At 47.1% G+C, this 25,182-nt stretch overlaps 1 protein-coding gene across 2 annotated transcripts; it reads right to left on the minus strand.

Moving 5' to 3' along the window:
- On the minus strand, positions 1-24,623 carry LRG1 (leucine rich alpha-2-glycoprotein 1). Of its 2 annotated transcripts, XM_029614543.1 has the most exons (3): positions 24,505-24,598; positions 22,673-22,850; positions 1-1,852 (listed from the first exon to the last, which is right to left on the minus strand). In XM_029614543.1, the coding sequence occupies exon 3, from the start codon at positions 1,834-1,836 to the stop codon at positions 820-822; it is 1,017 nt and encodes a 338-aa protein (XP_029470403.1). In that variant the 5' UTR covers positions 1,837-1,852; positions 22,673-22,850; positions 24,505-24,598; the 3' UTR covers positions 1-819. The 2 variants fall into 2 exon arrangements, with proteins under 2 accessions (XP_029470403.1, XP_029470404.1); XM_029614544.1 differs by lacking the exon at positions 22,673-22,850 and having other exon boundaries at positions 24,505-24,623.
- Positions 24,624-25,182: the final 559 nt, after the last annotated feature.

The following is a 25,182-nucleotide window of genomic DNA, read 5'->3' on the forward strand; positions in this document are numbered from 1 at the left end:
TCTTTTTTTTTTGTTTTTTTTATTGACGAGATAAATCAGGATAGATTGTGCTCACAGTTGGAGCAATTCGGTTTAATTGAAAGCTTCCCCAGGCTCTCGGTCATGTCATAAACTTACAGGCATGGCATGGGAACATTTTGTTTCCATTTAAGAGGGAAAAAGTGAGAAAAGGAGTCGCTGAGAGCCAGGTGGAGGAGGACGGTTGCCCTGGGAAGGATTCTTCCTAGTCTCTCCTGATGCTTTCTTTATTTTAAACCTGTGAGATTGGACTGGGCTCTTGTGGATGCCATTGATAATTTACAGAGCTTGATACCAGGCTGCCGTGGGCTGTGTGCACATGCAGGATTCAGACAGCACTGCTGAGGGATCCAATTTCTATGCAGACAGGGAGACTAAGTCAGTCTTGGCCTTTTGACACCCCTGACATTCTGATGCATATTATTGCGTACAAGTGGGGACTAGAAATCAATGTGCTGGGATACAAATTTTAAAAAAATGGTCAGGAATGGCCAAAGTCTTCCTTGCCAGGCCTGGTTCATCTCCCACTGGAAGAAATAGAAACTCCAGGAATAAAGGATGGAATTTCTGGATATGATGAATGCATCCATCTACTGACCTGTGTTCCCAGGATAATAGTAGTCCTTTTTTCACAATTGGCGAGCATGGATGTTTTAATACTAGGTGATTCTACCAAGCCTGAGCTGAGCACCTTTTATGTTGGTGGACTGTGAAGCTTGACTCCTCACTAGCTTCTTGGCCCACTGAATTGATGTAGTTATGGGTACGGAGAACTTGAGAGGACCACGAAAGATGAAGGAGTCAACAGAAATGGTGTAGCAGTTTTTGAGAGACATTGGAGATCAGCTGATTTTTTAGCTGATCCGGAGTAGCACAGACTGTATCCTCTAATGAGTAGAGTATCTCAGACTTGGTAGCCACCCACTCGTGCAGGTAGACCAAGTAGCAATCGCAGTGCCATCTGTTCCAAGAGAGATCGAGCCCCTTCCCGTTCTGGTGCCCCAGCTTCAAATTCTTCTCAAACAATCTTGGAGGAATGGAACTCAGCTTATTCTGAGACAGGTCCAAGGTGTCCAACTGGGGCAAGGGATGGAAAATTTCAGTGGGCAGCTTCTCCAGGCTGTTGTTCTGCAGGAATAGGAACTTCAGGTTGGACGTGTACATGAAGAAGTCTTCTGCAATGGAGTGAAGTTGATTGCCTTCCAGTATGAGCCTTTCCAGCATGGACAAGTTGAAGAGCATCTCAACTGGGAGCTCTTCCAGCTGGTTGTGAGAGAGGTCAAGAATCCTCAGATTGGTGAGATTGCTGAAGGAGTTTAGAGGCACCTTCTGGAGCCGATTCCAGGATAGATCCAACCACTCCACCTGCTGTATTCCCTGAAACCACTCGAGGTCCAAGGCAGCCAGCCGATTGTCACTCAGCACGAGGGAACGTAGGGCAGGTGTGCAACTGAAGATTTTGGGAGGTAGAAACTCCAAGAGGTTATTGCTCAGATCCAAGGTGTGCAGTTGTGCGAGGTCCTGGAATAGGATTTCAGGCAGGCTTGCTAGCTTATTGTTTGTTAGGTGAAGGACCTCCAGGTGGAGAAGGCCAATTAGGGCAGCAGGGACAATGCTGCTGATATTGGTAAATTGAACAGTGATCATGAGCGAATATGTAGGAAAGAAGGATGGGAAGGTGGAGATGTTTTCTGATGTGCAGATGACAGCTCTGTCACTTGTGATGGTGGTGCACTGGCACTCAGCTGGGCATGCCTCGATGCGTTGTAACCACAGGAACGATAGAAAGGTCACCAGAGCAGGCTGCCAGGAACTCATCTTTAGGAATGATAGGCTTTATAAACAGGAAATGGAGCAATTAGTCACTGCATGGATATGACCACATTTGATTTAACGTTAGAAGGGGTTTTGAGATTAGTTTAATGCAAACCAAGACCCTTTGGGGGGGGGGGGGGGATTGTTTAACTTTCTTTATTTATACACAAAATAAAGGCATTGGAGTTATAATCAATTCAAACTATTAGTGAGATACAGAAAAATATAATAATCATTATATAAAACTACTGGGTGTACCCAGCAGTGGATTTATACCTCTGGCTGCTTAACAGGAAAGGACACTCTAGGGATGAGGGTGAAAGGGGGGTAGACTCAGGTGTAATCTTAGGAAATATTTCTTTACAGAGAGGATGGTGGATGTGTGGAATAGCCTCCCAGTGGAAGTGGTGGAGACAAGGAAAATATCTAAGTTCAAGAGAACATGGGACAAGCTTGGAGAATCTCTGAGGAAGAGGAAGGGACTATAAAGATGAGCAGGAGATGTGGCCGGCTAGACTGGATGAACCACATGGTCTTTATCTGCATCTAGTTCTATGTTGACAGTCTACGGCCCCCTCCCCACAACTTTCCTATGTGAAGCTAGAAAATGAGAAGGAAAAACAGTGGTAGTGGTGCTGGACCATAGCTGATGATGTAAAACAAGTGACACATAAGAACATAAGAAGTTGCCATACTGGGTCAGACCAAGAGTCCATCAAGCCCAGCATCCTGTTTCCAGCAATGGCCAATCCAGGCTACAAGAACTTGGCAAGTACCCAAACACTAAGTAGATCCCATGCTACTGATGATTCCCTAAGTCAACTTGATTAATAGCAGTTAACGGACTTCTCCTCCGAGAACTTATCCGAACCTTTTTTAAACCCAGCTACACTACTGCACTAACCACATCCCCTGGCAACAAATTCCAGAGCTTAAGTGTGCGATGAGTGAAAAAGAATTTTCTCCGATTAATTTTAAATGTGCTACTTGCTAACTTCATGGAGTGCCCCCTAGTCCTTCTATTATCTGAAAGAGTAAATAACCGATTCACAGTTATCCGTTCTAGACCACTCATGATTTTAAATACCTCTATCATATCCCCCCTCAGTCTTCTCTTCTCCATGCTGAACAGCCCTAACCTCTTTGCCTTTCATCATAGGGGAGCCTTTCCATTCCCTTTATTATTTTGGTTGCCCTTCTCTGTACTTTCTCCAGCCACACATTTGCCTATTCTGCCAATTGATAAATCTGCTCATATATGTACACAGTGCTATACAATGGTGATAAGTATTCAGGTGTGGTAAGTTCCTGCCCAAGTGAGCTCACAATCTAGTTTCGTACCTGTGGCAATGAGAAAGAAAGTGTGAGCAGAGGTATTAGAACCTGGGATCCTTGAGGGCCGTAATCAAGTTGGATTTTAAGGATTGCCTCCATGAATATGCTTGAGATCTATTTGAATGCACTACCTCCATTGTATGCAGAGAGATCTCTTGCATATTCATACTGGCAATCCTGAAAACCCTGATTGAGTTGTGGCCCTCAAGGACCAAATTTAAGGATCCCAAGTTACAGCAACAGGCTGGGAACCAGGGTTCTAGTACCTCTTCTCACACTTTCTTTCTCATTTATAGGGACCGAGTTTGGGAACCCCTGTTCTTAACTCCTTACTCATATCAATTGGTAGTATGTGTTACGAGCGCGGTCGTCGTAAGTGGGTGGTGAGCCCTTGGGCCACGGCAGGACTCAAGGAGGAGCCCCAAGCCACACCGTGGGAGGTGAGCTGAGCAGGCATGGTGAGCCAGGCAGGCAGGAACAGAAGCAGGGAGTCTGACCCTCAGCCGGACCTGCATGCCCATGGTAGCCAACACGGGGAAGTTGACTAATGAACGGTCCTCCGACTGTTCCCGGCCCTTTCGGACCTGCCGCTGGGAATGGCAATGGGCAGCAGGCCGGACAGAGGCGAGGGCAGACAGAGTCCTTTACAGAAGACATCAGACGGGGGCTGAAGCAGACATCCAAGACAGGCTAAAGCAAGACGTTGGAGACATCAGGGCAAGGGCTGAAGCGAGACATAGGAAAGATCCAGGCGGGCAGGAACTCCGATGCTGGGATACTAACATCCGAAGCCCCTTCAGCTGGCAGAAGCTCAAGAGCCCGTGGGACGAATCCCTCCTGTTGGCCACTCCAGGGCCCAACAGGACAGAAGGCTCAGGAACCAGACGAGGACGTAGGTCAAGGCAGAGACACGAAGACATCAGGGCAAGGGCTGAAACAGACATCGAGACAAGGTACCATCTAGACACGGCAGACCACGGAGGACCTGGATCGGGAGCGGCCACAGACAACTGTGTAACCCAATCCGAAGGCAAACAGGAACTAACAAGCAAGTCCTTATATACTGGAGGTTGTAGGCAACTCCCTGGGAGGAGTTAGACAGGACCGCCCCTTGCTGGCCCTATAACTGGGGAAGAGAGCTGCGGGCCAGCCCCTAGAGAAACGGGCGTGGCTGAAAGCAGGAAGTCCAAACACAGGCACGACGCCACAGGAACAGCTAGGCCTCTCAGGCCCTGGAGCAAGTCCCGGATGGAACACAGGCGAGGCCCTGGCTTCAGAGCGGCCTCTGGAGGAAGGTAAGAGACCTCCTGTAGCGCAGCAGCAAGGGGGAACGCAACAGTATGTTAGTGTGTTAAGATCTGCGGTAGGCAACTCTGGTCCTGGAGTGCCAAAAATAGGTCTGGTTTTCAGGATATCCCCAATAAATATGCACAAGATATTTGCATGTAAAACATTTAAAATCTAATTTTTTGTTTCTGTGTTTCAGTAGCTTCATAGGAGTGATGTGAAGAGGAAACCGTTAAATCGGGTATTATTGATGTAATGCCATTTGGCTTCATAATGCAGATTTAAAAGATTTTCTGTGGTAATATTTTAATTTTCAATATGATTAGAATGGGGCAGTGAGTCTTATTTTCTGTGTATAATGGTGACTTGTTAATTTTGCCTATTGTAGGATATTTATCCCCCTGAGGAAGCCCGGTTGGGTGAAATGAGGGTCCCTTGTAAGGGAAGACTCTCTGTGACGGCACAAGATTATTTTTCAATATATTTGGAAGGCATTTTTCAGATTCGGGAAGTCTTGCAAATGAATTATATGAACCTTTAATAGGGGAAGATTCTTTGTGACAGGACAAGATTGTTTTCGATACATTTGGAAGGCATTCTTCAGATTCCGAAGGTCTTGTGAATGAATTATATGAACCTTTAATGTAAAGTATTTTCAATAGATGTATCATCTTTAAGAAGGACTTTTGATGCATTAATAGATAATAGATAGATAAAAGAAATGTGGGCAGTATTTTAGATATTGAGATATAGTCCATATGTCTCGAATTTTAATGACATGAATGAGGTATGAATGGGAATTTGGTTGTTGGATTTTTATTGTGCTCATTGAATGATTATATATAGATGAGAAATTATCGTGCAGTAGGGTATTCCCTTATTGTGAGGTTGTATCTTTGCCCTTTAGTTATTTATGTACATGTGTTGTTCTATTTGTCTATGAAGTTGCTGTAATAAAATTTGTACATGTTTTACATTTCTGTAAATTTTTGCGTATATCTTTCATTGGTTATATGAATGAATGCAGTTTTATATTGAGAGTAATGTGCAATTTCACCTGCTTAATTTTTGTAATTCAGAAGATCCCAACCAGCATACCAGTGGATTTTTACCCCAGTGAATCAGCTGCTGACCACAGAAGACTTTCTGCCTATTCTCCCTGCCCATTCCTTCTGACCTCCAGCTGGCAGGAGAAGACTGCAAGCCGAGCTTCTTACCTGCTACTGCTGCTGCCGCCGTTCCTCTGCAATCAGAACCGAGTGGGGCCTTGTAGTCTCATGAGTCCCACCAACTTCATACAGTTCTGATTGCAGAGGAAATACAGTAGTAGCAGGTAAGAATTGTTGCTCCATGAATATGAGGGATGAGGGGATGATGAAAGTGAGTATGCCAGGGTGGGTGGGAGGATGATGGAGATGATGTGGTTTTGCCGGGAGTGTGGTAGGATGAGGAAGGTAGCATAGTAAAGTGATGTATTTATGCTGGGGGAGAAGGGGGGAAAGAGAGGGCAGGGACAGGATTTTTTTTGGGGGGGGCATGTGATATTTGGGCAGATGCAATACTGACGCGCTAAAAATGTGCATCCAAACTGGACACACTTTTTTTTTAAACGCACACACAATCGCCTCTCCGGGGTGCTCGATGCAATAGGAAAATGAGCCGCCACATTAAAAAGGATGCGCTAGGGATAAGTTGTACGTCCCTAGCATGTCCTTAGCATTGGGCACCCAGGAGACGTGGCAGTGCTGAACGCTGGCAAGACCTTTTTTTTTTCACATTGCTGCTTTCTGTGGTTCCTCCAAATTAATATTGCCACAATTTTAAATCGTCGGCCCAGTGTGCTGTGGCGATCAAAAAAGCAAACAGAATGTTAGGAATTATTAGGAAGGGAATGGCGAATAAAATGGAGGATGTCATAATGCCTCTGTATTGCTCCACGGTGAGACCGCACCTTGAATACTGTGTACAGTTCTGGTCACCGCATCTCAAAAAAGATATAGTTGCACTGGAGAAAGTACAGAGAAGGGTGACCAAAATGATAAAGGGGATGGAACAGCTACCCTATGAGGAAAGGCTAAAGAAGTTAGGGCTGTTCAGTTTGGAGAAGAGACGACTGAGGGGGGATATGATAGAAGTCTACAAAATCATGAAAGGACTTGAACAAGTTAATGTAAATCGGGGGACACTCCATGAAGTTAGCAAGTAGCTCATTTAAAACTAATCGGAGAAAATTATTTTTCACTCAATGCATAGTTAAGCTCTGGAATTCATTGCCAGAGGATGTGGTTACAACAGCTAGTGTAACTGGGTTTAAAAAAGGTTTGGATAAGTTCCTAGAGGATAAATCCATAAACTGCCATGTCGGTAATTAATAAGCAATAGTAGCTTGTGATCTATTTAATGTTTGGGTACTTGCCAGGTACTTGTGACTTGGATTGGCCACTGTTGGAAACAGGATACTGGGCTTGATGGACCCTTGATCTGACCCAGTATGGCATTTCTTATGTTCTTATGAACCACAGAAAAGCAGTATTTTCTGCTTCTGTTCAACTTTTGGGGCTCCTCAAGACTTAATGCCAGCTCCGGGGCACATTGGGGGTACTAACTAATAGCCTCATCAACATGGCATTTACATGTGATGAGCACTACTAGCTATGCACTAGTTTGTGTGCATGTTTTGGATACGCTAATCCCCTTATTGCATAAGGGATTATGAACGCACGTCCAAAATGCGCATCCAACCGAGGGTTAACTTGTGCAGTAGCTTGACCGCACGCTATTGCATCAGCCTGAATGTTAGCATAAATGTGATATAATTGATGTAGAAGTGAATGTACTGGTGCTCACACGTATGTGGGGGTTTAAGAATGTATTTATGGTGGGAGAGAGCCTAATGTTCTTGTTTGCCTAGGCTATATGCCTGGGAACTCTCTGGAATTTGCATCAATTGCCAGTTCTCCAGGGAACTGCTCTGAGGACACCCCATTTAGGAAGCCTGCAGGGAGCAAGAGAGGAGGGGGTCAGCCTGGAGCACACACTGCAGGCAGCATGTGGGGAGAAATGGGAAAGGGGCTGCAGAAAAAAGTGCTCACCTCTTTGTGATTCCAGAACCTGCAACTCAGAGGAGGGCAGAGCAAAGGTGCTCAAGTCAGGGAGCTGTGTCTTGCAGGGGGCTGGGAGTGAAGAGCCTGCCAGAGGCAGGGAAGGAGGATAGGGGAAGAATGCTGGAGGGGACAAATGTGCGAGTGCTGGCGGGGGAGAGAGAGAGGTGTTAGAACAGAGAAAGTTGATGTGTGTTATTCCTTGCTCCACCCTCCTGGCAAATGAACCACAATCTCAGGGTGAGGACAACTCAGAAGCTCCCAGGTATGAGACCAAGAGTGGCCAATCTGGGCCATTTGGATGAACCTGGCAGATCCTAATAGGAAAGTCCATTCCCTCTTGTAAGAGGTGGAGGCCCATGTCCATCCTGCTAATAATCATTTATGAACCTGTCCTCCAGGAGCTTGCCCAAACCCAGTTCAAACTCAGCTGTATTAGCAGAGCCTTGACCACATTCTCTGGCAACAAATTCCATACCTTAATTGTTCATTGATGGAAAGAATAGTTTAAAAAATGTGTTTGAAATCTGCTACCTGTTAGTGCCAAGGAGTGTCCCTTTCTCACAGGACAAGCAGGATGGTAGTCCTCACATATGGGTGACATCATCAGGATGGAGCCCAATCACGGAACACTTTTGTCAAAGTTTCTAGAACTTTGACTGGCACCTACTGGGCATGCCCAGCATGGCACTAACCCTGCATCCAGCAGGGGTCCCCCTTCAGTCTCTTTTTTTTCCACGCAGCAGTAGCCACACGGGTTAAGGTGCTCTATAGAGATTCCTGACAGGAATTTTCCTCACGGAACTTCTTTCAAAATTTTCAAACATTCTACCCCATAGGGGTCCCCCTATCGATATCCGTACTCTGTGTCGAAAGGTAAGGCTTTACCCTCGTTTGCGGTCGATTCCTGTCGAGTTTTCCCTTCGGGGCCTACTGGCCATTGACTGCACCGCGGCTAAATTTTTGTCGAAGCCATGGCGTCGGGTTTTCGTCGGTTCCCTGATTGTCCTCGGACAATGTCCATCACAGACCCACATAGAGTTTGTGTATTGTGCTTGGGGTCCGACCATGACACCCTAACTTGCACCAAATGTGCCCAAATGACGCCGAAGGGCCGTAAGGCCCGCTTAGAAAAGATGGGCGCCCACCTCAGCACCAGTGGGCGCCATCCAGGTGGGCACCCACCTCAGCACCAGTGATCATCAAATGGTATGGTTTAATATCACAAAAAGGATACAGAAAAGAAACACAAAGACCCAAGTTTTGCAGTTCACAAACATGGACTTTGAGGAAATGGGGAAGTACCTGGAGGAAGAACTAAAAGGCTGGGAGAACGAAAGAGATGTGGATCAGCAGTGGACCAATCTAAAAGGAGCAATTACCAAGGCAACTACTCTATATGTTAGAAAAGTAAAGAAAAGCAAAAGAAAAATAAAACCTATCTGGTTCTCAAAGGAGGTGGCTGACAAAATAAAGGCCAAAAGAACAGCATTCAAGAAATATAAAACAACCCAAAGGGAGGACCACAAAGAAGAATATTTGATTGAACTGAGGGTGACGAAGAAATTAATCAAGATGGCAAAAAGTCAAGCGGAAGAGAGGATTGCCAAGGAGATAAAGAATGGTGACAAAACATTTTTCAGATACATCAACGAAAAGAGAAAAGTTCAAAGTGGTATAGTGAAATTGAAAGGTAGAAAGGATCAATGTGTGGAGAGTGACGAAGAAATGGCAGAAATATTAAACGAATACTTCAGTTCTGTGTTCACTAAAGAAGACCCTGGAGAAGGACCATCTCTACTTAACAAGAAACTGGAGGGGAGTGGAGTAGATGAAAATCCATTTACAGTAGAAAGTGTATGGGAAGAGCTGAGGAATCTGAAAGTGGACAAAGCCATGGGACCTGATGAGGTTCATCCCAGGATACTGAGGGAGCTCAGAGATGTGCTGGCAGGTCCACATGTGACCTGTTCAATAGATCCCTAGAAACGGGAGTGGTGCCGAGTGATTGGAGAAGAGCGGTGGTGGTCCCGCTTCACAAGAACATAAGAACATAAGAAAATGCCATACTGGGTCAGACCAAGGGTCCATCAAGCCCAGCATCCTGTTTCCAACAGTGGCCAATCCAGGCCATAAGAACCTGGCAAGTATCCAAAAACTAAGTCTATTCCATGTAACCATTGCTAATGGCAGTGGCTATTCTCTAAGTGAACTTAATAGCAGGTAATGGACTTCTCCTCCAAAAACTTATCCAATCCTTTTTTAAACACAGCTATACTAACTGCACTAACCACATCCTCTGGCAACAAATTCCAGAGTTTAATTGTGCGTTGACTAAAAAAGAACTTTCTCCGATTAGTTTTAAATGTGCCCCATGCTAACTTCATGGAGTGCCCCCTAGTCTTTCTACTATCCGAAAGAGTAAATAACCGATTCACATCTACCCGTTCTAGACCTCTTATGATTTTAAACACCGCTATCATATCCCCCCTCAGTCGTCTCTTCTCCAAGCTGAAAAGTCCTAACTTCTTTAGTCTTTCCTCATAGGGGAGTTGTTCCATTCCCCTTATCATTTTGGTAGCCCTTCTCTGTACCTTCTCCATCGCAATTATATCTTTTTTGAGATGCGGCGACCAGAATTGTACACAGTATTCACCATGGAGCGATACAGAGGCATTATGACATTTTCCGTTTTATTTACCATTCCCTTTCTAATAATTCCCAACATTCTGTTTGCTTTTTTGACTGCCGCAGCACACTGTACCGACGATTTCAATGTGTTATCCACTATGACCCCTAGATCTCTTTCTTGGGTTGTAGCACCTAATATGGAACCCAACATTGTGTAATTATAGCATGGGTTATTTTTCCTATATGCATCACCTTGCACGTATCCACATTAAATTTCATCTGCCATTTGGATGCCCAATTTTCCAGTCTCACAAGGTCTTCCTGCAATTTATCACAATCTGCTTGTGATTTAACTACTCTGAACAATTTTGTGTCATCTGCAAATTTGATTATCTCACTCGTCGTATTTCTTTCCAGATCATTTATAAATATATTGAAAAGTAAGGGTCCCAATACAGATCCCTGAGGCACTCCACTGTCCACTCCCTTCCACTGAGAAAATTGCCCATTTAATCCTACTCTCTGTTTCCTGTCTTTTAGCCAGTTTGCAATCCATGAAAGGACATCGCCACCTATTCCCATGACTTTTTACTTTTCCTAGAAGCCTCTCATGAGGAACTTTGTCAAACGCCTTCTGAAAATCCAAGTACACTATATCTACCGGTTCACCTTTATCCACATGTTTATTAACTCCTTCAAAAAAGTGAAGCAGATTTGTGAGGCAAGACTTGCCCTGGGTAAAGCCATGCTGACTTTGTTCCATTAAACCATGTCTTTCTATATGTTCTGTGATTTTGATGTTTAGAACACTTTCCACTATTTTTCCTGGCACTGAAGTCAGGCTAACCGGTCTGTAGTTTCCCGGATCGCCCCTGGAGCCCTTTTTAAATATTGGGGTTACATTTGCTATCCTCCAGTCTTCAGGTACAATGGATGATTTTAATGATAAGTTACAAATTTTTACTAATAGGTCTGAAATTTCATTTTTTAGTTCCTTCAGAACTCTGGGGTGTATACCATCCGGTCCAGGTGATTTACTACTCTTCAGTTTGTCAATCAGACCTACCACATCTTCTAGGTTCACCGTGATTTGATTCAGTCCATCTGAATCATTACCCATGAAAACCTTCTCCATTACGGGTACCTCCCCAACATCCTCTTCAGTAAACACCGAAGCAAAGAAATCATTTAATCTTTCCGCGATGGCCTTATCTTCTCTAAGTGCCCCTTTAACCCCTCGATCATCTAACGGTCCAACTGACTCCCTCACAGGCTTTCTGCTTCGGATATATTTTAAAAAGTTTTGACTGTGAGTTTTTGCCTCTACAGCCAACTTCTTTTCAAATTCTCTCATTAGCCTGTCTTATCAATGTCTTACATTTAACTTGCCAATGTTTATGCTTTATCCTATTTTCTTCTGTTGGATCCTTCTTCCAATTTTTGAATGAAGATCTTTTGGCTAAAATAGCTTCTTTCACCTCCCCTTTTAACCATGCCGGTAATTGTTTTGCCTTCTTTCCACCTTTCTTAATGTGTGGAATACATCTGGACTGTGCTTCTAGAATGGTATTTTTTAACAATGACTACGTCTCTTGGACATTTTTTACTTTTGTAGCTGCTCCTTTCAGTTTTTTTCTAACAATTTTTCTCATTTTATCAAAGTTTCCCTTTTGAAAGTTTAGCATGAGAGCCTTGGATTTGCACACTGTTCCTTTTCCAGTCATTAAATCAAATTTGATCATATTATGATCACTATTGCCAAGCGGCCCCACCACCGTTACCTCTCTCACCAAGTCCTGTGCTCCACTGAGAATTAGATCTAAAATTGCTCCCTCTCTCGTCGGTTCCTGAACCAATTGCTCCATAAAGCTATCATTTATTCCATCCAGGAACATTATCTCTCTAGCGTGACCCGATGATACATTTACCCAGTCTATATTGGGGTAATTGAAGTCTCCATCTTATTACTGCACTACCAATTTGGTTAGCTTCCCTAATTTCTCTTAGCATTTCACTGTCCATCTCCCCATCTTGACCAGGTGGACGGTAGTATACCCTATCACTATAGTCTTCCCTGACACACAAGGGATTTCTACCCATAAAGATTCAATTTTGTATTTAGTCTATGCAGGATGTTTATCCTGTTGGACTCTATGCCATCCCGGACATAAAGTGCCACACCTCCTCCCGAGTGTTTCCTCTCTGTCATTGCGATATAATTTGTACCCCGGTATAGCACTGTCCCATTGGTTATCCTCTTTCCACCATGTCTCTGAGATGCCAATTAAGTCTATGTCATCATTTACTGCTATACATTCTAATTCTCCCATCTTACTTCTTAGACTTCTGGCATTAGCATACAAACATTTCAAAGTTTGTTTTTTGTTTGTATTTTCATTCTGCTTTTTAATGATAGGGATAAGTTAGAATTTTTTTAGCTCAGGTGAGTTTTTAGTTACAGGCACTTGGACTGCTTTTCTAATTATTGGAACCTCACTGTCGGGATGCCCTAATTCTAATGCATCATTAGTATCCTTTAAAGATACCTCTCTCCGAACCATGCGCTGCTGAGCGACTGTCGGCTGTCCCCTTTGTCTAGTTTAAAAGCTGCTCTATCTCCTTTTTAAAGGTTAGCACCAGCAGTCTGGATCCACCCCTGGTTAAGGTGGAGCCCATCCCTTCGGAAGAGACTCCACCCTTCCCCAAAAGGTTCCCCAGTTCCTAACAAAACTGAATCCCTCTTCCTTGCACACCATCGTCTCATCCATGCATTGAGACTCCGGAGCTCTGCCTGCCTCTGGTGACCTGCACGTGAACAGGGAGCATTTCAGAGAATGCTACCCTGGAGGTTCTGGATTTAATCTTTCTACCTAAGAACCTAAATTTGGCTTCCAGAACCTCCCTCCCACATTTTCCTATTGTCGTTGGTGCCCACATGTACCACGACAGCCGGCTCCTCCCCAGCACTGTCTAAAATCCTATCTAGGTGACGCGTGAGGTCCGCCACCTTCGCACCAGGTAGGCATGTTACCAGGCGATCCTCATGGCCCACCAGCCACCCAGCTATCTACATTTCCTAATAATCGAATCACCAACTATGACGGCCGACCTAACCCTTCCCTCCTGGGCAGTAGGCCTTGGGGAGATATCCTCAGTGCGAAAGGACAATGCATCACCTAGAGAGCAGGTCCTTGCTACAGGATCCTTTCCTGCTACAACCTGGTTGGTGCTCTCCCATCATGAGAACCTTCTTCCTCCAAGGCAGCACCAGGGCTGCCAGTCTGAAGTTGGGACTTGACTACTATGTCCCTGAAGGTCTCATCTATATACCTCTCTGTCTGGCCTCAGCTCGTCCAGGTCTGCCACTCTAGCCTCCAGAGATCGGACTCGTTCTCTGAGAGCCAGGAGCTCTTTGCATCGCATGCACATGTACAACTTCTCACCGGTGGGTAAAAAATCATACATGTGACACTCGATGCAAAGACTGGGAAGCCCCCCTCTTGCTGCTGGACTGCTGCCTTCATCTCAATTTTGATCAGTTCCTAGTTAAGTTTAGGTTGCTATGGGCAGTAGGAATGTGTCTAACTTCCTTTAATGTATTAGTGAATTCACTATGTGTCTGGTAGTGGGCTACCGGGGTCTGATCGAATTCTCAATAAAGTTTTTGTTGATGTTTTTTGTTTTTGTTTTTTTTTTTTTGTGAAAGTGGCATCTGCCTATAATTAAGGGATGAGCTAGGACGGTTGGGAAATACAACAGTCTAACTTCAGAGTGGGAACAGAGAAGAGGCTGGTAACTACAGACTGGTTAGCCTCCACTTCGGTGGTGGGAAAAGTAATGGAGTCACTGTTGAAAGAGAGAATAGTGAACTATCTACAGTCCGGAGAATTGCTGGACCAGAGGCAGCATGGATTCACCAGGGAAGATCCTGTCAGGACAAATCTATTTGACTTTTTGACTGGGTAACCAAGGAATTGGATCAAGGAAGAGCGCTTGATGTCATCACTTGGATTTCAGCAAAGCTTTTGATACGGTTCTGCACAGGAGACTGGTGAATAAAATGAGAAGCTTAGGAGTGAGTGCCGAGGTGGTGGCCTGGATTGCAAACTGGTTGACGGACAGAAGACAATGTGTGATGGTAAATGGAACTCTCTCTGAAGAGAGAGCGGGTTTTTAAGCGGTGTACCGCAAGGATCTGTGTTGGGACCGGTCCTGTTCAATATCTTTGTGAGCGACATTGCGGACGGGATAGAAGGTAAGGTTTGTCTATTTGCGGATGACACTAAGATCTGCAACAGAGTGGACACGCCAGAAGGAATGGAGAGAATGAGACGGGATTTAAGGAAGCTGGAAGAGTGGTCGAAGATATGGCAGCTGAGATTCAATGCCAAGAAGTGCAAAGTCTTGCATATGGGGAGTGGAAATCCGAATGGACTGTATTCAATGGGGGGGGGGGGGAAGGCTGATGTGCACGGAGCAGGAGAGAGACCTTGGGGTGATAGTGTCTAATGATATGAAGTCGGCGAAACAATGTGACAAGGCGATAACAAAAGCCAGAAGAATGCTGGGCTGCATAGAGAGAGGAATATCGAGTAAGAAAAGGGAAGTGATTAGCCCCTTGTACAGGTCCTTGGTGAGGCTTCATCTGGAGTACTGTGTTCAGTTCTGGAGACCGTATCTACAAAGAGACAGAGACAAGATGGAAGCGGTACAGAGAAGGGCGACCAGAAAGGTGGAGGGTCTTCATCGAATGACTTATGAGGAGAGATTGAAGAATCTAAATATATACACCCTGGAAGAAAGGAGGAGCAGGGGTGATATGATTCAAACTTTCAGATACTTGAAAGGGTTTTAACGATCCAAAGACAACGACAAACCTTTTCCCATCAAAAAAAAAATCAGCAGAACCAGGGTCACAAGCTGAAGCTCCAGGGAGGAAGACTCAGAACCAATGTCAGGAAGTATTTCTTCACGGAGAGGGTGGTGGATGCCTGGAATGCCCTTCCGGAGGAAGTGGTGAAGACCAGAACTGTGAAGGACTTCAAAGGGGGGGCGTGGGATAAACACTGTGGATCCATCAAGTCTAGAGGATGTGAATGAAAGAGGGGGTGGCTCGCGGGAATGAAGGCTACTACCTGGAGATAATACCTTTATTCAATATACATACACACGGTTTAATGCGACTCCAACATTGCTCTAAGCTTCAACGGGTAAGAGGAAATGTGGAAAAAAAAAAAGAAGGATTTGCATTCACAAAAAAGCGGGGTGTAGCTTGCTTGTTATGGCGGATACTACCCCCAAACCAAATAAGCCTGATACTTGACTTTCAATGCATATCTAGCCAGGATAGCTCTCTGCTTCAATTGGCAGGGGAGAAAGTCTGATACTTCACTTTCAACGCATAACCAGCATAGCTCTCTGCTTCAACGGCAGGGGAGAAAGTCTGTTACTTCACTTTCAACGCATAGCCAGCATAGCTCTCTGCTTCAACGGCAGGGGAGAAAGTCTGATACTTCACTTTCAACACAGATCCAGCATAGCTCTCTGTTTCAACGGAAGACTTTCTCCCCTGCCGTTGAAGCTCTCTGCTCAACGGCAGGGGAGAAAGTCTGTTACTTCACTTTCAACGCATAGCTAGCATAGCTCTCTGCTTCAATGGCAGGGGAGAAAGTCTGATACTTCACTTTCAATGCATAGCCAGCATAGCTCTCTGCTTCAACGGCAGGGGAGAAAGTCTGATACTTCAGTTTCAATGCATAGCCAGCATAGCTCTCTGCTTCAATGGCAGGGGAGAAAGTCTGATACTTCACTTTCAACGCATATCCAGCATAGCTCTCTGCTTCAACGGCAGGGGAGAAAGTCTGATACTGATACTTCACTTTCAACGCATATCCAGCATAGCTCTCTGCTTCAACGGCAGGGGAGAAAGTCTGATACTGATACTTCACTTTCAATGCATATCCAGCATAGCTCTCTGCTTCAACAGCAGGGGAGAAAGTCTGATATTTCACTTTCAATGCATAGCTCTCTGCTTCAACGGCAGGGGAGAAAGTCTGATACTTCACTTTCAACGCATAGCTCTCTGCTTCAACGGCAGACTTTCTCCCCTGCCGTTGAAGCTCTCTGTTTCAACGGCAGGGGGAGAAAGTTTGTTACTTCACTTTCAACGCATAGCCAGCATAGCTCTCTGCTTCAGCGGCAGGGGAGAAAGTCTGTTACTTCACCTTCAACGCATAGCCAGCATAGCTCTCTGCTTCAATGGCAGGGGCAATGTAGAAAAGAGTATCTATATATATAGACAACAACCAACAAGACTAAATTACATAGTCGAGTAAACAAAAGCATGGGTGTAGCTTGCTTATTGAGGCGGTTACTACCCCTAACTAAGCTACATATTCAATTAGATGCACTTCCAACACTGCTCTCTACATTAATGGTGGGGTGGAAGGGAATTAAAACTAAAAGGTACTAAGAGCCAAGCGTAACAAGTAAGAGGAAAAAAAAAAGTGCATAGCTTGCTGGGCAGACTGGATGGGCCGTTTGGTCTTCTTCTGCCGTCATTTCTATGTTTCTATGGAGTTTCTTTTTCATTCAAAGCCCCAGATTCCATCGACCGACTTCGTCTGAGCCGGTGCCATCGACCTCTCGCCAGCAGCAGGACACCGGTGTTGCCTGACCGGCATCGACTACTCCAAAGGTTTCGACTTCTTCCTCATCGCCTCAGGAGAAGGATCGAGGAGAACATTGTGAAAAGTGTCAACACCGTCATCGGAAGACTCAATCTGCTGATCCAGGCAAGGCATCGGCGTCGACAGAGCCACCGACAAAGAATCCTGTCCAGAGAAGGCCCCATCCTTCTCTGCGACCAGATCACCAAGGCGTTCCCCACTTTCATCGGTGCAGGGAGCCACGACTCCACTTTTACCGGTGGACCCTCTGGCTACACCTCTGTTGCCTTCCACTCCGGAGCTGGGGATTACATGCCCCAGGCTTCCACGAGGAATTGGATCGGTTGATCGGTAAGACACTTCAGGGATTCCAACCTCCATCGGCACCAACACCGATGCAAGCCCAGTCACCGACCCGATACCCACAGTGCTTGCACCGCTCCTAAGTAGACTGGATGTGCTGATCGGTGCTCTTCCACTGGTGGAACCGAGAGTACCGGTGCCTCCACCGCCATCCACGCCAATACTCTTGTCGTCGGAAGATGAAGAAACACCGATACACATACCGCCGTCTGGAATCTTGCCACCAACTCACCCGATGTCACTGGTTCCATCGGTACCTTTATTGCCATCGGTACCGCATCGTCCTCCATCGGTGATACCATCGATGCCTTCGGTGCCACAGTCGGTGCTGCCGTCGATACCGTCTGTGCCTCCTCCGTTACCATCGATGCCTAGGCCTGATCCTTCAGGACTAACACCATTTCTTCCCTCTGGTGATCACTCTTCCCAGGATTCTAATGATTTGCCTTCAGAGCCCTCTCCCCCTGAGGAAAGATGACGCTCTCCTCCAGAGGATCTTTCCTTTATTAATTTCATAAAGGAAATGTCTGAAACGATTCAATTTCAGCTTCAGATAGAAGAGGACTCGAGGCACAAAATTCTGGATGCCCCAAAGGAAATCATGTCTATTCCTATTCATGAAATCCTAATTGACCTGCTGAAAAAGAATTGGGAGCACCCAGGCTCGGTACCACCTGTCAACCGAAAGACAGATGCCACCTACCTTGACCAGACAGCCCCTGGTTTTCAAAGAACACAGCTGGCTCACCATTCTGTGGTTGTGGAGTCAGCCCAGAAGAAGGCATGACGTTCTAAGCCTCATTCCTCCATACCTTCAGGGAAAGAACAGAGGTCCCTGGGTGCTTTTGGTAGGCGTGTCTTCCATGGCTCAATGCTCATTTCTCGCATTGCTTCCTACCAGTTTTACATGACCCAGTATAACAGGGACCTGTTCAAGAAGATCCAAGATTTCTCTGAATCTTTACCAGAACAATTCCAAGATCCACTCAATGCTCTAGCTAAAAAAGGTCTGCAGTGGGGATTAGTGCAAGAAGGTGGGCCTGATTGAAGGACTCAGACCTACGACCAGAGGTGCAGGACCGGTTAGCAGACCTACCCTGCGCTGGAGATAATCTCTTCGGGGACAAAATCAGGAAACAGTGGCACAGCTAAAGGACCACCATGAAACGCTGCGCCAGCTTTCCTCAGTACCCTCTGATTTCCCATTCACTTCTAAGAGAACATTCTGAAGGGACTCTAAGCGACCATCTTTCAAGCCACTCGGGGCCGTCCTTCCAGACCTTATCAGAAGGGTCAGCCCAGGCAAGCCCAACCTCAGAAGACCCAGCCAGCACCTCAACCGGGCCCAGCTGCTGGATTTTGACTCCTTGCTGGAGAGCATAAGCCAACTTCCTCTACTGTCCGTACCAGTCGGCGGTCGGCTGTGCCATTTCACCAACATTTGGCACATGATCACTTCAGACCAGTGGGGTACTTGCTGCACTGACCCAGGGCTACCACAACTTCCTATCGGTACCAGCAGACTCCCCACCTCGGCCAACGTGGGGTTCATCTGACCACTCCTCTCTTCTGGAAGAGGAGGTATCAACCCTCCTGAAATCCTGGGCAATAGAACCAGTGCCCCTCTCGCAGCAGGGGCAGGGGCTCTATTCCAGGTATTTATTCATCCCAAAAATGTCAGGCTGCGTTCGTCCAATACTGGACCTGCGCGCCTTAAACAAATATCTACAGAGGGAGAAGTTCAGGATGGTGACCTAGGGTTCTCTACTGCCTCTTCTACAAAGAGGAGATTGGCTTTGCTCTCTAGATCTTCAGGACATGTATACACACATCTTGCTCACTCCGAACCACTGCAAATTCCTTTGTTTCCTGGTCGGCCCCCAGCATTTTCAGTACCGGGTGCTGTTCGGCCTTTCATCCGCTCTTTGAGTCTTCACCAAGTGCCTCATAGTGGGAGCAGCCTATCTGAGATGTCAGGGTGTCCATGTCTACCCTTATCTCGACGATTAGCTGATAAGGGCTCCGACTCAGATGGGTGCATTAGCCTCCTTATGTCTAACTATCTAACTATCTCGGATTTCTGATCAACTACCCCAAGTCCAGCCTAGTTCCATCTCAAACCCTATCCTACATAGAAGCCAACCTGGACACCATGCAGGCGAGAGGATTTCTCCCTCAGGATCGAGCTCGTACTCTCATATCCCTCGCACAATGCCTCCAGATTCGGCGTTATTCGACAGCTCGTCATTTTCTCATTTTGCTGGATCACATGGCGTCCGCTGTACATGTCACTCCAATGACATGCCTCGCCATGCGAGTCATGCTGTGGACTCTAAAATCCCAGTGGACTCAAGCTTACCATCCAATATCCAGCAATGTCCACGTTACCAGGCAACTCCACCTGCTGCTGGCCTGGTGGATGCAGCTCTCCAACCTTCTTCAAGGCCTTCCCTTTCAGGTTCCAGAGCCTCAAATTGTCCTAATGACAGATGCCTCCAATCTAGGTTGGGGTGCTCATGACAACGACCTACAGACTCAGGGTCCCTGGTCTCCAGAGGAAAGCAAACATCAGATAAATTTCTTGGAACTTCGAGCGATCAGATGTGCCTCAGAGTCTTTCAGGATTGCCTCTCAAACAAGACCATCCTGATCAAACCGACAACCAGGTAGCGATGTGGTGCATCAACAAGCAAGGGGGAACGGACTCCTACCTTCTGTGTCAGGAAGCTGCACAGATATGGGCGTGGGCTCTTTCCCACTCGATGTACCTCAGAGCGACCTACTTGGCGGGCGTGGACAATGTTCTGGCAGACAGATTGAGTCGGACCTTCCATCCGCATGAATGGTCTATCATCTTGCGGTAAAAGGACACAATCTTCCAAAGTTGGAGGTATCCACACATAGACCTCTTTGCATCCTTTCCACAACTGCAAAGTAGAGAACTTCTGCTTGCTCACTCGCAGCCGCCACTCACAGCCGAGGGACACTTTCGCCCTCTCGTGGTCCAGCAGTCTCCTCTATGCGTACCCCCCCTTCCACTCATATCAAAGACTCTCGTGAAGTTATGAAGGGACAAGGGCTTAATGATTCTGATAGCCCCTCATTGGCCACGCCAAGTCTGGTTCCCAATTCTTGAGGATCTATCAGTTCAACGTCGCATCCCTCTAGGGAAGGATCCGCTTCTGATAACTCAGAGCAATGGATGCCTGCGCCACCCCAATCTCCAGGCCTTGTCACTGACGGCCTGGATGTTGAAAGGTTAATACTTCAACCCCTTAACCTTTCGGAGTCAGTATCCCGAGTCCTGGTAGCTTCACGAAAGCCTTCCACGAGACACTCTTATCTATCCAAGTGGAAAAGGTTTACGGTCTGGTGCACGTCTATGTCCATAGACCCCTTCACTTGTTCCACTGCGAAGTTTCTGGACTATCTCTGACATCTGTCAGAATCAGATCTGAAAACTTCCTCTATAAGAGTGCATGTCAGTGCGGTAGCCGCCTTCCACAACGGAATAGGAGATGTCTCTATTTCGACACAGCCCTTAGTCACACGCTTCATGAGAGGGTTGCTCCACTGAAACCTCCATTGCGCCCTCCGGCTCCCACTTGGGACCTTAACGTGGTCTTAGGGCGGCTCATGAAACCTCCGTTTGAGCCTCTCCACTCCTTGCTTCAGGAGGAGGGGAGAGAGGACTGGGGCTGCCCCGGCACCCATCTACGCGGCCAGGGCAGGTGAGCGGGGGCTGGAGGAATGTTTGCCGCCTACCCTTAACAAAAGTTAACTTACTTTTTATTACAGTCCTCTCTGCCCTCCTCTGGAGGCACGCACCGTGGCTCCCCTGCCTTCCTGGGGCAGCCGGCGGCGAAAGCAGCCCCTGCCGGCGAAGATGGATGAACGCACGCCCGTAGTGCAATTTGGGCGCTCAAGCCAGCAAAGGTGCATGAACGGGCCTGCGTGATGTCACGGCGTTCATTCATACGCTTTCGGTGCCTTGAGCGCCCGTCCCAAATTGACGGGTGCTCAAGCCAGCAAAGGCGCATGAATGGGCGTGCGTGACGTCACGCACGCCCGTTCATGCGCCTTTGCTGGCTTGAGCGCCCAAATTGCACAAAGGGCGTGCGTTCATCCATCTTCGCTAGCAGGGGCCGCTTTCGCCGCCGGCTGCCCCCGGGAGGCAGGGGAGCCGCGGTGCGCGCCTCCGGAGAAGGGCAGAGAGGACTGTAAGAAAAAGTAAGTTAACTTTTGTTACACTTTATTCCCAATACTTAAATAGCATGTCGAGTCGCTTTTCGCCCTGAGCCTTGCTTCGGGAGGAGGGGAGAGAGGACTGGGGCTGCCCCGGAGACCGGCACCCATCTACACTGCCAGGGCAGGTGAGCGGGGGCTGGGGGAAAGTTTGCCGCCTACCCTTACCCCTGCCTCTAACGCAGGGGTAAGGGTAGGCGGTAAATTAGCAGGTAAAAGACACGGCAAGATAGCAGGTTAAAAAGGAGATAGTTGGGGCGCACGTTACTGTATGGGAGGGAATAGCTAATCGGATCATTTACATACATATACATGCCGCGGGCGGAAAGGGATACGCGTCGAGTAAAAGAAGCGGTAAGGATCGGTAAAAACAGATAATGAATCGCGGGTTAGACTTAAGCGGCCAAATTGTGAGTACACAGCGGGTTAGAAACGGGGGTAACTGTGGCCGCGCCTTTACTGTATCAGCCCGTCTGTTAGGGCCGTGGCAACTTCTGTGGTTCACCTTCGGTCGGTGCCACTTATTGATATTTGTAAGGCTGCAACCTGGAGCTCTCTCCATACCTTCGCAGCCCATTATTGCTTAGATAAGGCTGGCAGACAAGATTCCATTTTTGGCCAGTCTGTTCTACGCAACTTAGTCTCAGCTTAACTACCCAACATCCTACCAGAGACCCGTTCAGGGTTTTCAGGATGCCCTCCTACTCAAATTCACCCCTGTTGTTGTGCCTGTTGCACATCTTTGGGTGCATTTGGTGCATTGCTCGGGCATCCTCAGCTTGCTACTCACCCATATGTGAGGACTACCATCTTGCTTGTCCTGTGAGAAAGCAGAGTTGCTTACCTGTAACAGATGTTCTCACAGGACAGCAGGATGGTAGTCCTCATGAAACCTGCCCGCCACCCCGCTGAGTTGGGTTCACTTGCAATTTGTTATTTTATTTTTTGCATGTACTTTTTGCTATACACGAGACTGAAGGGGGACCCCTGCTGGATGCAGGGTTAGTGCCATGCTGGGCATGCCCAGTAGGTACCAGTCAAAATTCTAGAAACTTTGACAAAAGTGTTCCGTGATTGGGCTCCATCCTGATGATGTCACCCATATGTGAGGACTAACATCCTGCTGTCCTGTGAGAACACCTGTTACAGGTAAGCAACTCTGCTTATTCTTAATACTAATTGAAAAATTAAATGACTGCTCCTATTTACCTTTTCCACCCCACTTATGATTTTATAGACCTCTATCATATCCCCTCTCAGCCGTCTCTTCTCCAGGCTGGAGAGCCCTAATCTGTTTAGCCTTTCCTTACAGCAGGGCCATTCCCATCCTCTTTATTGTTTCGGTTGCTCTTCTCTCTGTCTTTTCTGTTTCCTCGACATCTTTCTTCTGATGGGGGCGACAAGAACAGCACATAATACTCAAACAATGCAAACCTAATTAAAAAATATAATTTGATTTCTAGTTTTAGACTCTCTCTGCCCACTTGAAATCTGAGGAATGACTGGTGGGTTCCTGCCAGACACTCTCTCACTGTTCCATGCAGTGAGTTTGGTGTCAGACCTAGCTAGAAATCAGGGCACAGCACATAAACCTTCAGTCTCTGCAGTCCTCTTGCTCTGAGATCACCAGCCTAATGAGTCTGGGGGCTCAACTCTGTGCTAGTTACATGGCAGCTGTAAGCAGTCGTGGCACATTCCCTGCCTCCATGCCAGGCGACAGCAGCCTGTACCCTGACCCAGCCGCACACTGTTGGAAAGGAAGAAGATCAAGCTTGCAGACAGACTCCAGCCATTCAGCCACATGCCCTGCTGCTCCCTGAACTCTTACCCATGCTCCACTTTGAATACCAATAGTCTACACAGTATGAAATCTAGATAGTTCGTGATGGGCTAGTTGCTTCTTACTTTGACTGTGTTCTAATCAGTGATGGATTTTGGCACCCCTAGGTGCTGCATGCCCACCCCAATCTCAGATCCTATCCCATAATACCCCCTGCCCTGGCAGACGTCTGATTCCATTCCCCACCTAACCTCACATCTAATCTCTTTACTCCTCCCCACACCACAGATTCCATTCTCTCCTCCCTCTAATTTCATCCCCACCCCCGAAACTCGGATCTGATCCCCACCTCTCCCGAAACCTCAGATCTGATTCCTTTAGTTCCCTCACCTGCTGACCCATATCTATTCCCAAGCTACCTTCACCTTAGCAGCAGGAGGGGAACCAGGCAGCAGCTCTTCATCCCTGCTCCCTGCCTGTAGTAGCACCAGCACGCTTTGGACCCCAAACTGGGGCTGCATGCAGAAGAGGAAGCCAGCGAGTTTTCCAGCCCTGCTCGCTGTGTGAGCGGCAATGGAAGTCGGCTGCTCTCTGGCATTGAGGGCCACCTTAGGGAAGGAGGAAGGCAGTGGCAGCTTTTCTACAGCAGTGCTGGAGGTAGTGGGGCCCAAGCAATGAAGGGGACACCCAGCAAGCAGGGTACGCCTGAGTAGCTTAGTCAACTTCAGCCTGCATGGCTCCCATACGATATGGAAACTGCATGGGCTCCCCCCCCCCTGCAGTTGCTCTGTATCCCCACCTCTGATTTTGTCATTAGTAGGGGCCCAGTTTGATCATTGTTGTGCCACTGATTGGGAGGGAAGATGCATAGAAGGGGTGGCGGCCTCTTCTGCCCCACAGTTGCAGACAGCAGCAGCAGAACGGACAGAACTGGAGGCGGTAAAACGATTGTTCTGTTTGCCACCCCCAGAATTTTGCTGCCCAAGACACAGGCTTGGTATGCCTGCGCACAGATCCAGGCCCTAAGGAGCAAAAGTGAGCATAGATGGAATCCAGTCGTTTGCGCTGTGTCACACAGAAACCTCCGTTTAAATGACTTGCTCTTCTGATGCAGGGATACAGAAGAGTCCCCTGGAATCTCCACCGCTCCTCCCCTTGTACGGAAAGGGATCTGGATGTTATTGCTTTCTTCTGATGCATTTATCTCTGCAGACCTCTGGAGAAAGATGGGGGGGGGGGCGAGAGAGGAATTTTCTCTTACCTGCGGTGGGAGCCTCAGTCTCCGAGCAGTAGGTGCCTCTGCAGAGCTGGCTGCCTTTTATAAAGTGCCACTCCCCCACCCCATGCTAACATTTCCAGTAGCCTTGCAGGACTTTTCCAGGACAGGGGGGTGCTTACGACATCAAACCACCTTTGTTGTCTTTTAGGAAACATTTTCTTCATTCTTGGAACAGACTGCAGCCTGGACTAGGTCCATGGGGAGAAGGTCAGCATTTAGATCCTCTGCCAATGTTTGCAACATCCAGTCTTGTGTAAAACCCTGCCAGGACGGCCAAAGTACACCATGATTAATGCTTGCTTTATAATTTGAACTGATCCCTGACCCCTCCCTCTTCCCAACCTGGACACACACAAACACACACACATGATATTGGCTAAATTCTGCTGTAAAGATGATTCGAAACACAAACTTTTTTTCACATGGAGGAAAATCTAAATAAAATGACATGCAGATGCCATTGTTTATGGACTGCAAATGGCAACTTTGTGAATTCTGCCAAGCCAGGTAACCTCCCTGTGATCAGACTTGGCCTGTAAGTCCTTTGCTTTAGGGATACAGCAGCCAAGGGCTTCTCCGCATACCTGGGAGCTCTCAGGATTTCACCCCGAAGGAACTTGCATCAGTTGCAGGATCTCACTAGAAATCTCAGGGCCTCTC

The sequence above is a fragment of the Rhinatrema bivittatum genome, chromosome 8 (genome assembly GCF_901001135.1).
Source record: "Rhinatrema bivittatum chromosome 8, aRhiBiv1.1, whole genome shotgun sequence".
Lineage (NCBI taxonomy): Eukaryota > Metazoa > Chordata > Amphibia > Gymnophiona > Rhinatrematidae > Rhinatrema > Rhinatrema bivittatum.